The sequence below is a fragment of the Ovis aries genome, chromosome 1 (assembly GCF_016772045.2).
Source record: "Ovis aries strain OAR_USU_Benz2616 breed Rambouillet chromosome 1, ARS-UI_Ramb_v3.0, whole genome shotgun sequence".
In the NCBI taxonomy this organism is placed as follows: Eukaryota; Metazoa; Chordata; class Mammalia; order Artiodactyla; family Bovidae; genus Ovis; species Ovis aries.
The window spans coordinates 273,792,748-273,811,615 of record NC_056054.1 but is presented as its reverse complement, the minus strand read 5'-3'; the positions used below and the strand labels follow the sequence as shown (position 1 = coordinate 273,811,615).

The 18,868-nt window shown below is 42.3% G+C and overlaps 1 protein-coding gene across 14 annotated transcripts in view; it reads left to right on the top strand.

Moving 5' to 3' along the window:
• The window catches only part of ANKRD28 (ankyrin repeat domain 28), a 212,977-nt gene that overhangs the window by 138,042 nt on the left and 56,067 nt on the right, over positions 1–18,868 (top strand). For 10 of the 14 annotated variants that reach the window (XM_042238654.1, XM_042238665.1, XM_042238673.1 and 7 more), the window contains 2 exons: positions 12,365–12,435; positions 18,236–18,436. In XM_042238654.1, coding sequence (XP_042094588.1) covers positions 12,365–12,435; positions 18,236–18,436 — 272 coding nt within the window. Of the gene's footprint in view, positions 1–3,656; positions 4,405–12,364; positions 12,436–18,235; positions 18,437–18,868 lie in introns of those variants that run through there. The other 4 variants (XM_060396614.1, XM_060396606.1, XM_042238677.1 and 1 more) reach the window with 2 other exon arrangements.

Sequence of the window (18,868 nt, the reverse complement as noted above, 5' to 3'; positions counted from 1 at the left end):
TGGCAGGAGGTGTCATGTGAATATGGCAGATGTGGCAGGACTTTTTAGCCCAGTTCAACTTGTGAAGTGTTGGTTGTGCAACAGGCGGTCAGGCGTTGTCGTGGAAAAGAATTGGGCCCTTTCTGTTGACCGGTATCTACTGCAGGCGTTTCAGTTTTCAGTGCATCTCACTGATTCGCTGAGCATACTTTGCAGATGTAATGGTTTTGTCAGGATTCAGAAAGCTGTAGTGAATGGGCAACAGGCAGCCAAACAGTGACCACCACCTTTCTTGGTGCGAATTTGGCTTTGGGAAGTGCTTTGGAGCTTCTCGGTCCAACTATGAACACTGGTTTTCATTGTTTAGAATCCACTTTTTGTCGTACATCATAATCTGATCGAGAGATGGCTCGTTGTTGTTGCATAGAGTAAGAGAAGATGACAGTTCAGAATGACGATTTTTAAAATTTTTGGTCAGCTCATGAGGCACCCGTTTATTGAGCTTTTTCACCTTTCCAGTTTGCTTCACGTGTCAAATAACCATAGACCTGTCAACACTGAGTTCTTTGGTAATGCCTTGTGTAGTTGTAAAAGGATCAGAGCTGTAGTAATCAAAATAGCATAGTATTGACGTAAAAGCAGGCACATTGGTCAGTGAAACAAAGAGAGAGCCCCAAAATAAACTCATGCATATCATGGTCAGTTAATTTATGACAAAGGAAGCAAGGATATATAATGAGGAAAGGACCATCTCTTCAGTAAATGGTTTTGGGAAAACTGGACAACTGTCTTACACTATACACAAAAATCAACTTAAAATGGGTTAAAGACTTGAGCATAAGAATCATACTCGTAAAAATCGTACTCACAGACGAATGCATAGACGGTAAGACTGATCCTTGGCATCAGTCTTGGTTTTGACATTTTAGATTTGACACCAAAAACAAAGGAAACAAAAGCAGATGTTACAAGTGAGACTACATCAAACTACAAAGTTTCTGCATAGCAAAGGAAACCAACAAGAAGAACAGGCATCCTACAAAATAGGTGAAAGTAATTTGCCAATCACAGCTCGCTCCAGTATTCCTGTCAGGAAAATCCCATGGACAGTCCATGGGGTCACAAAGAGTTGGACACCACTGAGCAGCTGCAGAGATGGGCTCAATAAAGCCCATTCATGCAAAGATGAGCTCAATAAAGGACAGAAATGGTATGGACCTAACAGAAGCAGAAGCAGAAGATATTAAGAAGAGGTGGCAAGAATACACAGAAGAGCTGTACAAAAAAGATCTTCACGACCCAGATAATCACGAAGGTATGATCACTCCCACTCACCTAGAGCTGGACATCCTGGAATGTGAAGTCAGGTGGGCCTTAGGAAGCATCACTACGAACAAAGCTAGTGGAGGTGATGGAATTCCAGTAGAGCTATTTCAGATTCTAAAAGATGATGCTGTGAAAGTGCTGCATTCAATATGTCAGCAAATTTAGAAAACTCAGCAGTGGTCACAGGACTGGAAAAGGTCAGTTTTCATTTCAATCCCAAAGGTTTTATGTTTTAATGGGGACATAATTGCGAGTTAATATATATAGTTTGTCATGTGATGATAATTGCTATGGATAAGGTCAAGGAATAGTATGTTGGGCGGGGATCAGTTGCTATTTGTGTTGGATTATGAGGAAAGAATTCAGGGACATACGAGGAGATAACTGAAGCAAATAAGGGAGAGAGCCTTGCGTATGGTGCAGTAACTTCGTGGAAATGAAGAGATTAATGAGAATGAATATCACAAAGTGTAGCATGTATGAAGGCAAGTGAAAAAAGCAGTAGGAAATAAAGCAGAGGTAGGAGCATTCCAATTAAGGACTTGCTTTGGCCCCTAAAGTGATGTGGAAAACCAGTGGAGGGACAGAGCCTGACCTGGGTTTTTAAAGGTTCGTTCTAGCTGTGGCTTCAGATTATTGACTATGTTTTAAGGCATATCTATTTTGCTTTTTGTTGTTTCTAGGCTTTCATCTTTAACTGCTTTTTTCCTTTTCTCGATCCTGGTCTGCCAGCTCTCATCTCCTTGCATTGTCTTTCATCTTTCTTGGAGCTCTTTGAGGTCTCTGCTCAGAATTTAATTTCTCTGCAGTTGTGTATAACACGTGCATGCTCAGCCACTTCAGTGCTGTCTGGCTCTCTGCAGCCCTGTGGGCTGTAGCCCACCAGGCTCCTCTGTCCATGGGATTCTCCAGGCATTAATACTGGAGTGGGTTGCCATGCTCTCCTACAGGGGATCTTCCCAACCCAGGGATTGAACGCGTGTCTAGTGTCTCCTGCATTGGGAGGCAGGTTCTTTACCGCTGGCACCACCTGGGAAGCCCCTGTGTATAATAGGTAGTTCAAAAATTCTTCCTCTCCTTTCCTGGGATTACTTTCAAATATATTTACCTATTAACTATCTTGCTCAGTTTTCTCTGCCTTTGTATATTTTCACTCTAGTCCTGTGCTGAATCCTTTAAGATTGTTGGTTGGTGGGATGTGACCTGACCAGGGATTGAACCTGAGCCCTCGACAGTGAAAGCACAGGGCCCTAACCACTGGACCTCTGTTATATATCACTGAGGAATATGTTTTCCCAAAGCATCCATCAGTAAAGAATAGAATAAGGAGGGGCAAAAGTGAGCATCCCTTGTGTTTATTTCTTTACCTCACTCTCAGACTGAATGTGTTTTCTGTCAGTCCTGGTAGCTTAGCTTCGCTTATTCTTGATGGACTACAGACAGTTAGGTGACTGGCAGCAACGTGGATCATAGATTCTTACTTAGGTTGTGATCGATGGTGATTGATTCTTACCCTCAATTTCCAGCAGCTCTATCAAAAATAATGAAGGTGCTTGCTTGGTCTCTCACGCAGCGTCCTTAGCTTGTTCTTCTGTGGTATGAAGGGAGATTCTCCTGTGGATGACCTCTCGATCATCTGAAAGGGCGGTAGGGATTCTGGGACGCAGACAGAGGAGAGAATGGGTCAGAAGGACATGCACATCAGTGTGGCTTAGATGACTTCGTAGCTTTCCCGAGGATTGAAGAAGCTTCACCTGACGCCCTTCATTTGGTACAGATTTCGCTGTATTTGGTAGAAATTCTTCATACTTCTGTCTGTGAGTGTAACTGTTTGCTGCTTCTACTGAAGGTGGTGTTTCCTCCCCTTCTCTTTTGTATTTTGGCCAGTTAGGTTTGTTTTGCCTTTTCTGCGTAAAACTACTTATTCCCTTTAACCTGCAGTCCAGAATAAATTCACTAGAAATCAGATATTTGTACATAATGCATCTTCAAGATTTGTGAATGAGGGGTATAACTTGACATGTTACATGTAATTCAAACAAGTGTATTCATCTGTAGAATCTATATTAACACTAGAGGTTAGTAGAATTAATTTTATGATTATTATTGAATGGGATGAAGTAATAGGAAGCAGTGAGTGTACTCTCAAGTACTGTGTTAAGCGTAGCTTTTTCATGTATGATCGCATTATACCGCTTTATCTCTAAAGGTATTATTATCAATAAAGGAAACTAAAGCATTTAGCAACAGTTAGAACCAGACATGGAACAAAAGACTGGTTCCAAATTGGGAAAGGAGTATGTCAAGGCTGTATATTGTCACCCTGATTATTTAACTTATATGCAGAGTACGTCATGAGAAATGCTGGGGTGGACAAGCTCAAGCTGGAATCAAGATTTCCGGGAGAAATATCAGTAACTTCAGATATGGGGATGACACCACCCTTATGGCAGAAAAGGAACAGGAATTAAAGAGCCTTTTGATGGCGGTGAAAGAGGAGAGTGAAAAATTTGGCTTAAAACTCAACATTCAAAAAATTAAGATCATGGCATTTAGTCCCATCACTTCATGGCAAATAGATGGGGAGACAGTGGAAACAGTAACAGACTTGAATATTTCCTTGGGCTCCAAAATCACTGCAGATGGTGACTGCAGCCATGAAATTGAAAGATGCTTGCTCCTTGGAAGAAAAGCTATGACCAACCTAGACAGCATATTCGAAGGCAAAGACATTACTTTGTCAACAACGTCTGTGTAGTCAAAGCTATGGTTTTTCCAGTAGTCATGTATGGATGTGAGAGTTGGACTGTAAATAGAGCTGAATGTTGAAGAATTGATGCTTTTGAACTGTGGTGTTGGGGAAGACTCTTGAGAGTCCCTTGGACTGCAAGGAGATCAAACCAGTCCATCCTAAAGGAAATCAGTCCTGAATGTTCATTGGAAGGATTGATGCTGAAGCTGAAACTCCAATACTTTGATCACCTGATGCAAAGAACTGACTCATTTGAAAAGACCCTGATGCTGGGAAGGATTGAAGGCAACAGGAGAAGGGGACGACAGAGGATGAGATGGTTGGATGGCATCACCAACTCGATGAACGTAAGTGTGACCAAGCTCCAGGAGTTGGTGATGGACAGGGAAGCCTGGTGTGCTGCAGTACATGGGGTCGCAAAGAATTGGACATGACTGAGTGACTGAACTGAACTGCACTGAAAGCGTTTAGAGATGCAGTAACTGCTTGAAAATAATATTGCTAATAATAGCTAGAGCCAGCTTTCAGACCCAGGCTGTGTGACTGTGAGGTTTCTGTTCTTAACTCTGCTACATTCTGAACCACTCTTCTCTCCTCTGCACTCTGCCCGCCACCCCCATCTACTTAGCATGTAGTAGGATTTGTGTAGGCAGTGACTGGTTGAAGAACTTCTGTTTTAAGAGCTTAATTTTCTGATCTCCTACTATAGATATTTTCTTGGGAGCTATTCATTTAATGCTTGTATTTTTGAAACCATCCCCAAGAAAAAGAAATGCAAATGGTTGTCTGAAGAGGCTTTCCAAATAGCTGAGAAGAGAAGTGAAAGGCAAAGGAGAAGAGGAAAGATATACCCATCTGAATGTAGAGTTCCAGAGAATAGCAAAGAGAGATAAGAAAGCCTTCCTAAGAAAACAATGTGAAGAAATCGAGGAAAACAATAGAATGGGAAAAACTAGAGATCTCTTCAAGAAAACTAGAGATACCTAGGGAACATCTCATGCAAAGATGGACACAATTAAGGACAGAAATGGTAGGGACCTAACAGAAGCAGAGGATATTAAGAAGAGGTGTCAAGAATACACAGAGGAACCATACAAAAATGATCTTCATGACTCAGATAGCCACCATGGTGTGATCACTCAGCTAGAGCCAGACATCCTAGAAAGTGGGCCTTAGGAAGCATCCTATGAACAGAGCTAGTGGAGGTGATGGAATTCCAGCTGAGCTATTTCAGTTCCTGAAAGATGATGCTGTGAAAGTGCTGCACTCAATATGCCAGCTAATTTGGAAAACTCAGCAGCGGCCACAGGACTGGAAATGTCACTTTTCATTCCAGTCTCAAAGAAAGGCAATGCCAAAGAATTTTCAAACTACCACACAATTGCACTCATTTCACATGCTAGCAAAGTAATGCTCAAAATCCACCAAGATAGATTTCAACAGTACGTGAACTGAGAACTCCCATATGTTCAAGCTGTATTTAGAAAAGGCAGAAGAAACCAGAGATCAAATTGCCAACATCTGCTGGATCATCAAAAAAGCAAGAGAATTCCAGAAAAACATCTACTTCTGCTTTATTGACTATGCTAAAGCCTTTGACTTTGTGGATCATAACAAACTGTGAAAAATTCTTGAACAATGGGAATAACAGACCACTTTACCTGCCTCCTGAGAAACATGTATGCAGGTAAAGAAGCAATAGTTAGAACTGGATATGGAACAAAGGACTGGTTCAAAATTGGAAAAGGAGTCCATCAGTGCTGTATATTTTCACCCTGTTTGTTTAACTTCTATGCAGAGTACATTGTGCGAAATGCCACGCTGGATGAAGCTCAAGCTGGAATCAAGAATGCGGGGAGAAATATCAGTAACCTCAGATGTGCAGATGACACCACCCTAATGGCAGAAAGCAAAGAGGAGTTAAACAGCCTCTTGGTGAAGGTGAAAGAGGAGAGTGGAAAAGCTGGCTTAAAACTCAACTTTCAAAAAAGGAAGATCATGGCGTCTGGTCCCATCACCTCACGGCAAATAGATGGGGAAACAGTGGAAACAGTGACACTTTATTTTCTTGAAAGTCATTCAGTTATGTCCGACCCCTTGGACTATACAGTCCATGGAATTCTCCAGGCCAGAATACTGGAGTGGGTAGCTATTCCCTTCTCCAGGGGATCTTGCCAACTCAGGGATTGAACCCAGGACTCCTGCATTGCAGGCGAAGTCTTTACCAGCTGAGCCACAAGAGAAGCCTAAGAATACTGGAGTGGGTAGCCTATCCCTTCTCCAGCGGGCTTCCTGACCCAGGAATCAGGGTCTTCTGCTTTGTAGGCTAATTCTTTACCAACTGAGCTATCAGGGAAGCCCCTTAGTGTCAATAACGCCATCTTAAATGGTATAGTGCACCAGCTTGGGGCGGTGGGGTGGGGATGATCCAGCATCACAAGTGGAAAAGCAAAAGTGTACTTGCCTTTTGCTCATTCTACTCCCAACCTCAAAACAGAATCTGAAGCTTTGACCCTGGCTTTGGTAGTCAGCCAAAGGAAAGCATTATTTCCAGTTTGGGAAGAGTGCTAAAATACTTGGCTGCTGGCCCAGCTCTCTGGATATGGACTGTCTCCTCTGTGGCTTAGGAGCAAAGAAGAAAGCTATGCTCTGTAAGCAGGAGTTTTAGAAAATTATTAGTGAGACTGTGATTATTACAGCACACAGGAAAAGAGAAATAACTTCAATAGTGTCAACTATCAAGCTCTTTGCCCAGATCAGAAGTTGATAACTTTATGTGAGGGGTCATCCAGGCAGTGGCAGCTACTCATCTTGACTCCTTTAAGGTGGTAAAACTACAAAATAGGTGACTGGCAACCTGTGGGCTGAATTTGAAGAACCCTGACATTGAATATAGTGATACTGCCTTATTAAAGTAGGGTAGGGTATTTAATAAGCATGAAATAATTTTTTCTGAATATTTCAAAATAAAATAGAATATCATCACTGGAAATGGATCGTAAGATCATCTGCCATAGCCCTTATTTTACCCATTCCAGTATTCTTACCTGGAAAATTCCATGGACAGAGGAACCTGGCAGGCTATAGTCCATATGATCGCAAGGAGTCAGATAAGACTGAGCAATTAATACTTTCACTTGTTTTACTGGTAACAGGTTCAGAAATCAAAGAATTGGCAGATCTTGGTGAGCAAACAGATCAGGGAGAGAGCAGATGAATTAGTCTTCTTGCAGAGAAGACCCGAAAGACCTAGAGTCAGTTGGGACACTGGTGATTTGAATGCCTGAGTTCAGAGAACTCACTTTGCAGAAACAGGTGCTCCCTATGGTGTTTTAACCTGGGGCCTCGCCAGTCCATCCTCAGGGAGATCAGTCCTGGGTGTTCATTGGTAGGCCTGATGTTGAAGCTGAAACTCCAATACTTCGGCCACCTGATGCAAAGATGACTCATTTGAAAAGACCCTGATGCTGGGAAAGATTGAGGGCAGGAGGAGAAGGGGACGACAGAGGATGAGATGGTTGGATGGCATCACCGACTCGATGGACATGGGTTTGGGTGGACTCCGGGAGTTGGTGATGGACAGGGAGGCCTGGCGTGCTGCAGTCCATGGGGTCACAAAGAGTCGGACAGGACTGAGTGACTGAACTGAACTGACTAGCCTCCCTAGAGAGACAGAGACGTGTGCGTGCATGGTGTGGCCATGTACACACATGCACAAGGAGATTGCATTTCATAAAATGAAGCTCCAAGGGTAACAGGGCGCAGCTGCGAGTCACAGCCTGCTGATTACAGAGCCATTATTAGATCACAGGTCTTCCTCCTGGGCCCCTCTGTCCACAACCCGCCTGTCTCCTCACCTGTGCAGACCTCTCGGGCTGCACTGCTGGCAAGAGCCCATGATAGACTGATGTAGGTGAACCAGATTTTTTATTTTTAAAAATTAATTTGTTTTATCTCCAAATGAAGTAGACTTTTATGTAATTCTGAAAGGACTCTTACCTTAAGTATCTTTAAAAAGCTGTTGTTTCTGAGTGTATTCTATGTGTATGAAGTAGTAAAAGGAAAGATTGATGAAAGGAAGATTATGTGGGTTTTTCCGTCTAATGTAACTGTGCTACCAAGTCTAATCACATCTCTGCTCTAAAAAGGTAAATCCAGATTCAGATATTTTATGTGGCGTAGGTTCTGGCCGTTTATTTTTCTTAAAGGAAAGCTCAGCTGATCTACTAGGAAAGGGGGGATTCTAGTAAAGACTGTGTGTGATTTGCGCAGTTGAGCATAGCCAGGGTTTAGGGAGGTATGCTCCTGGTGCTCAGGAGGCCTTCTGTGGGTGTTGGTTTGCAGTGGTCATTGGTGATACCTCCTCAGATTGCTGTCTGGTCTTGCTTCCAAGCCGTGCCTCTCCTACCGCACGGCCTCCCAGTAGCCTGATTTCAGCAGTTGAGACGGTGCTGCTATGTTCTGTTCTATTCTATTTTAGTGATTGAGAAATAGTAAAGACTCTTTTCTTAGTGACTTACGGTCTTCCTTTTACATCACAGATACTATGTACTCTGCCAGGTAGAGAGCCTGTGATGGAGCCCTCAGAGCTGTTACCTTTGGTTTCATTTCTCTGTAGGAAGACTGTTCTGTGTTTTAAGTGGATAGGATTTCCTTCTCTTTCCCTCTCTCCCCCTCCCCCCTCCCCCTCCTCCCTCTACTTCCCCCCTCCCCCCTCTACTCCCCCCTTCTCCCCTCCCCCTCTTCCCTCCCCCTTTCACCCCTCCTCCCTTCCTTCTCCTGGTCCCTCTCCCTCCTCTCTCCTTCTCTTTTGCCTGTCTTCATCTTCTTCGTGGCTAGTCTTCAGCTGTTGGATTAGTTGCTTTACTTTGGAAATGTCTTTTCCATTACTGGAATTACTTTGTAATTTGTTATATGAATATGTAACTAATTTTGGCGCTCTCTGTGTGGATCGGACGTCTGGTTACCTTCGGAGAGCTCACAGGAGATGAGTTCTGGTAGCCTGGACGTCTGATTTGCCCTGCCATGTTTATTACTCTTAAGCCATTTTTCATTGTGCACCCAACTGCTGCTCTTATAATGCACATTGCCATGTTTGTCTGTTAATATATAAAGCACGTGCTAATTAACCCATGTGGGCAGGGGAATTTGTTGTATTATGCCCTTAGAGGTAGCCCAACCGTTTCTCACATGACCTTTAATTTCCAAGGGATTAAAATATCTAATTAGTGTTATTAAAAGAAATATGATTTAATGGAATATAAGTGTCTTCTGAGAAAGGATATGATCAGATGTCCAAAATTCCATTGTGTTGATCTTCCTGAAGTATCTTTAGAATCTTCAAAAAGAGCAAGCCGAATTTTTTATCAGGTTTTCTACTAGTTGCTAATGGCAGCATGATGTATCCTCATTAAGCCACTAGTGAATTATTTGTTACAACCACTCATGTTTTTGATAAAATTAACTTTGACTTTGTTATTAAAAGAGAACGATGATTTAATTAATTATTGTAACTTAAAATGGAAGAATGAAGCCAGCAGGACTTTTTACTTTGGGCTGCCAAGTGCACCATAAAAACTAGATTTTCTTCGTTCACTCGTCTATCTGATAACCCATTTCCAAAAGAAAGACTATTTTTACCTTCTTCCTACTTTGCAACTTTTTTCTTTGTACTTAAAGCCACATCTTGGAGTGTTTTTTATTTCCTCATCAGTAAATTTCACTTTCTAAATATATAGTATTTCTGTTTCATTTCCAAATTAAAGTGGACACACCTTTAAAGCCGCACAGCTCCACACAGCTGCTTTTGCACCCTAGTTCCCCTCACATCATCCAGGTCCCAGCATCCCCACTGCCAATACAGACAGACGGGCAGCCACCATTTTTGATGGCTTAGCTTTCCTCCAGGGTTTCCTTATGTAAATATAGATGTTTAAATCTTCCTTTTACAATGTAAAAGCAAAGAACATTATTTATTACAGTTCTTATTGCTGTTTCCACTTTTCGTTTCTCGGATCTTTATCAGCACACAGACGTCATCCTCATTATTTGTGACAGCTACTCTCTGTTTCCTTGTCAGTTAATACCTAGGGTCAGACTAATGACCCTTCCCATTTGTGGAGACTCAAAAACATCTTCTGGCCTCTAGAAATTCTCTGCCTCTACCTTTCCAGGGTATTTGTGTCTTCTGAGTGTCTATGTCACTACCCTTCAGGCACAAAATGCCAGGACCTGCCCTTCTCCTGTGCACATAAATACAAAATCCTAGAAGGAGGTGCGGGGATTATAGAGAACCAAGGGGTGAATAGGGAGAAGGAAGGTGCCCCTCACAGTCTAGGGCTCCGCCTTCAGGGGCTTGTGTTCTTACCCAGAACAAACACCGGCTTTATTGTGGTCAGGAAGGTCTGTTTTCACCATTTTGGCCTCCAGAGAACTTGGCTGGTAGTTGTTCGGATGTTTATTACATGGATGTACACACTGTCTCTGGCTGTTTTATTTTGCTGACTCCCCTTCTTTCTCCCACAGCCTTAAGCAGTCTTGAAAGCTCTCCTGCTGGTTCAGGATTCTTTCGAGTGTTCTGCTGGTTGGCCCTGCCCACACAGAGTTCAGCTTCAGCTGCTGCATTGTGGATGGCTTCCCACACCTGCCTTTCATTCGTTTCCTTTCGCGTTCAGGCTTGTAAAATCTACCTCTACTGGGTTTGTGCCCTGTGTGTACTATATACAGTGGTTATGTGTCAGTTTATTTATGTTTTTGCTGCACTGCACGGCATGTGAAATCTTAGTTCCCCAACCAGACATGGAACCGTGCCCTCTGTAGTGGAAGCACAGAGTGCTAACCACTGGGCCGCCAGGGAACTCCCCTCGTTAACCTCTGTAACAGGGTATTGGGAGATCTGTCTTATGGATGAGAATGTAGGTCCAGAGGGATCACGGAACTCGCTGGGGCTGTAGCTTGGAGTCACTGCGCTTGATTGTTACCTAGAAGCTCGCACTCGGTTAGTTAGGGACCTACAGCTAGAGGTCATTCAGGCTGTAGCTTGGAGTCACTGCACTTGATTGTTACCTAGACTCTCACACTCAAAACATAGAATGTAAACATTAGGACCTTAGGATGTCTGAGTTCTATCCTTGGTTCTGCCGCAGTTGATGGCGTTGAGCCGCTTCCTTGTACCAGCGTTTCACCATCTGGAAAGTTTGGGGGCTGGACTAGGTACCTAAAGCCTCTTTTCATGAGCTAGTTGTGATTCTAGACGTAAATTGAGGCTTGCTCGTCGTGCTGGGCCTGTCACTAGATCCTCTGCACTCCTGAGAGCCAAGGCTGTTTCTGCTTGGAGTGATCCCGTGGTGTGCTGCTTCTGATGTGTAGGGATTTAAGCACCAAGTCAGCAGATTTTACGTAGGTGATAAATCCTACCCCCCCCCCCACATTATGTAATACACTTACTGTCTTACTAAATGGTATTTCCATTCTTTTAAAGAAAATTTGTGTCTGTTGACTTAATTTTTAAGCAAAAAATACATAGTTGATTTGTTTTAATGATTACTTCTTCAGAACTTCAGGTATAACCTGGAAAGACATGTGGGTTAGTTGATTTATTTCTTAATTTTTTTCCCCTAAGTTTAAAGCCATTGTATCCATTTATAAAATGACTATAGTATTAGAGCATTTTAAATAATCACTGGAGAACCATTTTGATATTACTGTATTGCATTATAACATGATACATTCATTAGTAAAGAAATGAAGACTTTGTAATGAATGGTCTTATGTTTTATATTTCTATTAGTAAAGAATATAATTAATATTTTATGTTTATATTTTATATATTTATAAAATTATAAATTAATGTTTGTAAATATTTTATATTTATATACTTGTATAAATTATGTTTATATAATTATATATAAATGTATATTTATATTAGTAAAGAAGACTTTGTCATGACCTATACTTTATGTCTGAATATTCTTATTTATTTATTTAAGTATCAGGTTTTTAATACACACTCTGCAGTGGGGTCTGATTTTCACTTTGGATATGCTCTGTATAAAGGTGGCTTTTCTAGCCTACATATAAAATGATATTTCTTTGATTTTTAATAAAAAGAGCTAATACCTTACTGGATATCAATTAAAAAGAATAGTTTTGTTTTCTAATTTAAGGATAATTTATTAGCAAAAAGTAAAAAATGAAATACTACATTTTCAATTGTTGTTTATCCAATTTGGACTGTATATAACTAGTTATTTATTTTAAATTATTTTATGCAAAATATTTCACTTAATTTTTTTCTTCTTGTTGCAGGAGCTAGAGTTAATGCCAAAGACAGCAAATGGTTGACACCTTTACACAGAGCAGTTGCATCTTGTAGTGAGGTATGAGATTTCTCTTGGTAAACACATTGTATGTGAAATCATTACGCGAGCCTGCCCGTGAGCCCGTGTGCAGATCCTGTCTTTTCAAAAAAGGAACAAGCAACTGAAACTACCTAGATGGGTCACTTCACGTTGAAGTTTGTACAAACCAAGCTAATTGTTCCATGTTCCTTTTGTGACTAAGACCTCCTGGAGAGTCTGAAGTGGCAGAGAATAGAAAACTCCCCTGTTGTACTTCCTACAGGACAGCAGTTATCTTTCTATCTTAGAAATCCCTCATCAAGTCTTGTCTCTGCTGACTGGTTCACAGTAGCCTGATAGACTTATTTCAGAGGTGCTGCTGTTGTGACCAGGAAATAATGTGATGATTAAATGAAATATTGTTTAGGAAAACTGCAAAATTCATTTTGGAAACATTACTAGTTCTCCTGTGTTGCCAGTTCTAAATATAATCTTAAAATATGTTAAGTGTCTTATGAAGAACAACGGTTCCTTCTTATTTATAATCCTGTGCTTTGTTTGATCTTCACGATCACTGACATTTTGTGAGAATTCATTTTTATATTTGTCATTATCTTCTAACCCTCATAAAATCCTTGAAGAATAAAAATATTTTGAAGAAACTGTGTAGTTAACAGTTTGCTAGAAACCAGTCAGCTGTTGGGTAGCAAAGGTGATAACGAATATGTGGACCCTCTTTTTCCGTCATTTCACTGCCTTTCTGAAATGGATTGTGCGTGTGTTACAGATGCATTGTGCCCAGAGCACACCTTTTACCCATTTGTATTTGATTCTTGCTGAAAACATTTTTTAAAATAATTTAAAGTATAGAAGGGTGTGATGGTGTGAAGTAGCATTTTCTTCAGTTACTGAGACTGTGAGAGATGGAGAGGGTCACTCCTGCTCCTCCCCATTGCGGGACCAGGTCCTTCTTAAGTCTGCCCATTCTCTGTACTAATCGCAAACTACATCTTGAACACAAAGCAAGAGCTGGGCAGGTGAAGAGGAGCGGAGGACGAAGTGCCTGGAAAGGACTGTGAATGCTGGGGTGTGACAGAGGCGGTCTGTTGGCCATACGCCTTCAGGTTGGTAGAAGGAGGGAGGGAACAGGGGTCTTGGTGGCTACAACTGATGAACTGTGAGGCCTGGACTAGGGGAAACTGGCTTCAGATATCACCTGCCACATTCTAGCTGGGTGATCTTAGGCAAATCTGGAAATTCTGGAAACTTTATATTAACCAAAATACTTTGAACTCTGAAATTCATGGTCATATTATCGAGATTGTGGCTGCTGCTGCTGCTGCTAAGTCGCTTCAGTCGTGTCCGACTCTGTGCGACCCCATAGATAGCACAGAGAATCCCCCGTAGAATCCCCATAGAATCCCCCGTCCCTGGGATTCTCCAGGCAAGAACACTGGAGTGGGTTGCCACTTTGAGATTGTGGCTAGCCTTCTTGTAAAGAAGTTTCTTTAGATAAAGGCAATTAAGGAAGATAAGCGTTACCATCATTGTAACTTTTGGGTAAGTTTATCATATTTGCCTATTTTGTTGGCATGACCCTTGGGAATGTGACTTAAATTTAGTGGAATTTTACCAGATTAAATTATCAGGAAGAACACTTTGTATATTTGTGGAGATAACAGGCCAAAAATTCTTAAAATGTAACGTTAGAGGCAGATTGCAGGTTCCACCCAGAGACCTAACTGCTGATTTTTAAAAATTATGTATGTAGCTTGAACTTAAGGGCAAGCTGTGGGTTAGAAAGCTAATCCTAATAAGTTTAAGCTTTTCAACCTAAAACTAAGTTTAGTCTTCCACAGAAGTTAACTCTTTATGGATAGTGGATGTCTTAAGGGTTAGTTTCCTCCCTGAGCTTGGGTTGAGAAAGACTGCTTCCAGTGAAGCATCCCCCATTCCAGCTCTCCGTCCATGACCCACCTGCTCACGTTGCCTGGCTGCCTCATCTTTCCTCCGGCACTGGTTTGTGACTGTCATTCTTCAAGTGCCGCACACAGTTCACCTCTCTGTAAATGCATTCTGTATTCTGAATAGATTGATTTCTGAATGTTGGGGGGGAGGGGTGTATTTATTTATTTATTTTTTAAAAGCCACATCACACTGGGTCCTCTGAAGGATATGCATTTATTGTCTTTTAACATAACCCCAAGAATTATCATTTTAGTTCTGTCAAGATAACTGAGTTTAAAATAGATCACCATGTGAAGTATTAGTGGTTCACCCGAACATTGCATTTATTTGCAAATGGGTTAGCCCTTCTTTTCGCTGTGCCTGACCCCAAGCTATGAATAAATACTCTTCAGGTATTATTTAAACTTTTGTTTATCCCCCCATCCCCATATTTCATAATCATATGTAAATCAGTGTCCTAGGGTATAACTTGTGTGTTTGAAGTCAAGGCCACCTGCAGCATTTCTTACACATATGTACACATATGTACCTCTGGTGGTAGTTTAGTCGCTAAGTCGTGTCTGATTCTTGCGACCCCATGGACTGTAGCCCGCCAGGCTCCTCTGTCCATGGGATTCTCCAGGCAAGAATACTGGAGTGGGTTGCCATTTGCTTCTCCAGAGGATCTTCCCAACTCAGAAATCGAACCCAGGTCTCCTGCATTGCAGACAGATTCTTTACCAACTAAGCTATGAGGGAAACACATATTATGTACCTTCTAATAATGGGGAAATTAAGAGCCCTGGTGGCTCAGAGGATAAAGCATCTGCCTGCAATGCAGGAGACCCAGGTTCGATCCCTGGGTTGGAAAGATCCCCTGGAGAAGGAAATGGCAACCCATTCCAGTATTCTTGCCTGGAGAATCCCATGGACAGAGGAGCCTGGTGGGCTACAGTCCACAGGGTCACGAAGAGTCAGACACAACTGAGTGACTTCACTTTAAGATCAAGGTTATTCTGGTAATTTTGTCATTAGTAAAACCATGTATATCCTACATAGTTATCCCTACAGGTTTTTTCCTGAATGCTTGGAATGTGTTGATAATAAAATCTAGAATTTTACAAGGGTTTGACATCAGGCTCATTGGTTTGCAGTTTCCAGAAATGTACCCTTTTTTCATTTTTGTTTTTGATGTCTGCTGTCCTTGGTTCTTTGAAAGCGTTACTCGTTGGTGTCCCACTCTTTGCGACCCCATGGACTGTGTAGCCCGCCAGGCTCCTCTGTCCATGGAACTGTCCAGGCAAGAGTACTGCAGTGGGTTGCCCTTCCCTTCTCCAGGGGATCTTCCTAACCCAGAGATTGAACCCTCAGGTCTCCTGCACTGCAGGCAGATTCTTTACCATCTGAGCTACCAGGGAAGCCAGTTTTCTCCAAATTTTCGAAGGTCACTGCTGTTGTGATATGACACTGGCCTATATTATTCTGAGTTGTAGTGTAGATATATCAATATTAGCTCACCTGCCACAACAGAATACTACAAACTGGGTGGCTTAAACAACAGAACTGCGTTTTCTCACAGTCTGGAGGCTAGACGTCCCTGAGGAAGGCTCCCAGGGTCAGCTTCGACATAGCCTCTCCTCCAGGCTGTGACGCCTGCCTTCTCACTGTGCCCCCACGCTGGTGAGGCAGGCGCAGGGGAGGTTCTCTTCCTGGCCTCAGAAGGCCACCAGTCTGTCAGATTAGGCCCTCCCTAATCGCCTCATCTCCCTTCCCCTCCTAAATACGCTGTGGTGGGGGGAGGCAGGACTTCACCGTGTGAGCGTCGGGGTACACAGTTAAGTCCCTAGCAGTAGACTCAGGATTCAGGCTAATCTGTCCTGATTCTAGAGTCTTAGCCATTGTGGTGGATGCCATCTTACCCACCGTCAACCATAAACTGGATTTATTCTTGCTTTTCTGTGAAACAAAAGTATAGCTTTGGTTTCTCTCTCTGCACTGATGGAACATAAATCCTCCACACACTCTTCAGAAGCTTACAGGTGGGCATGCACACCCTAGCTGGACACGATTAAGGCAGGCACACCTGTCACCTGCAGCGCGCTGTATCTGCCCCATTTACCTAATCATAAATTCCTTATGTTGCTTCTGATTCTCTCCCCTGAGCGTGTTGCAGAGATCCGGACAGTGCCTGTACCCCGTTCTCCATGATTCTGAGCACATATTGCTCTGCATGTGTATTTTCCCTGTGTTCCCTTTTTTAAATTGAAATGTAATCTACAGTAAAGTGCACAGCCTCTAGGTGTGCAGTCTTGAGCTTTGGCAGGTGTGTACAGCTATGCAGCCTTTTTCCGAGTCTGGATTCACACGATCCTGTCACTCCAGCCGGTGCCTTCATGTCCCTTTTCAGTCAGTCCCGCCTGTCCCCAGCGGCAAGCGCTGTTCTGAGTTCTCTCACCACGGAGTGATTTTGCCTGTTGTAAAATTTTGTAAGAATGGAATCATACAGTGTGCTCTTACACCTTGACTTCTTTTGCAGTTTGTCCTTTTTGTTGTGTACATTGGTGGTTCATTCCTTTGTATTGCGAAGTAGTGTTTCGCTGTATGTATATGCAACAGTTGTATCTGTTTTCCTATAGGTGGACATTTGCATCTCTTTTTTGACTCTTATGAGTAAATAAAAGATTGCTATGACATTTTCAGATGCATCTTTTAAATTTTCTCTTGGGCAGAATAGTTGGAATAGAGTTGTGAGGTCACAGGGCAAGCCTCTGTATGTCCTTGATTAACTACTTAGAAGATTGATAGGTTGATGGGCATCTTCCAGCCTTTTGCCGTTTCCCAGATTTCATACAGTCCCGATTACTTTTTATTTCAAAGGCTATAAGTGAATCATGAATAATAGTATTTTGTTTGGTGTTTCTTGCTATGTTGCATAGTTAAAGTTATTTTAATTTTTTGAACACTGTGTACATTAGCTTTTTTTGCTTGATAACAGTCTTGAAAGGAGTGGTGGGCAGGTGCTAGTTCCCCCCTTTACTGATAAGAAGACCAGGGGCTCAGTTCTACTAGACTTGAATAGTTATACCTTGTAAATGACAGAAGTGAGGTAATTTGGTTATGGCCTTTTTCATTTCGTGTATAGTTTGTCAGTCATCTGCCAAGAATAGGATTGTCCCTGCAAGGAGATTTTTGCTATGTTTAGTTCTGATTATACTACTTAATATTGATGGCTTACTGGATTCCTTTTGATTTTGCCGTAAGTCCAGTTTATGGATGTGTTGTGACATTTTCCTTGTGTTCTGGGAGACCAGTCACTTTGAATAGTAAACTGTTAGCTTGCCTTGTTAACACCAACTCTCCCACAAGGTAGAATCACAGCAAAAACTTCCTTTCTTCCCTCCCCCCTCGCTCGCTCTCTCTCTCTCTCTCTAATGAACTAGATCCTAGTGATTTTTCATTTTGTAAAATACAGCATGTGTAAAACCTTAGGAAATAGTATGTTTTAAATTTTTTTGTATTTAATGGCAAAGTGATAAATCTAATTTTTAAAGCTTTGAAATTAGAAATTAATTGTATCTCACCATCTAGAAAAGCAAGAGTAGTGATGAATGCTTTTGAAGAATGTTTGTCAGTATTTCTTCTTGGACATTTTGGTGGAGATTGATGGCTGTGCCTCAGTTGGAGGATGAACAAAGGGAATATTTTATCTTGCTGTATCTTGTAGGGCTCTGAGTACTGCCTTTAGTTCAAGGTATTTTGTTTTCTGGCTTGTTTATAGCAGGGTCTACCAAACTTTTTATTTCCTCAAGAAATTGGTTTTCCATCTTGCATGTCGATTTCTAAAGCTGTTAAGTCATTTGTCTTATGTAACTTATATCTTCATGTGTTTCAGGAAGCAGTTCAGGTGCTCTTGAAGCATTCTGCAGATGTTAACGCTCGAGACAAAAACTGGCAAACCCCTTTGCACACAGCGGCCGCTAACAAAGCCGTCAAGTGCGCGGAGGCCTTAGTGCCTCTTCTGAGCAATGTGAACGTGTCCGACCGGGCTGGGAGGACTGCACTGCACCATGCGGCTCTCAGCGGCCATGGGGAGGTAGGCGGTGCCCCTCCCCCAGTGACTCTCTGCACCCCCCACCCCCATTAGTAGTGAACTCGCCTGTCCTGCTCCTTTTCGTTTATGTTTGCCTTCTTCAAACCCTCAGACTTCTTTTCATCATAATTCATGATCTAACTTTCTCACATTTAGAAGTTTATCAGATACAGCCCCAACCAACACTGCTGCTGCTGCGGTGTCGCTTCAGTCGTGTCCGACTCTGGGCGGCCCCATAGACAGCAGCCCACTAGGCTCCTCTGTCCCTGGGATTCTCCAGGCAAGAACACTGGAGTGGGTTGCCATTTCCCTCTCCAGTGCATGAAAGTGAAAAGTGAAAGTGAAGTCGCTCAGTCGTGCCCTACTCTTAGCGACCCCATTGACTGCAGCCCACCAGGCTCCTCAGTCCATGGGATTTTCCAGGCAAGAGTACTG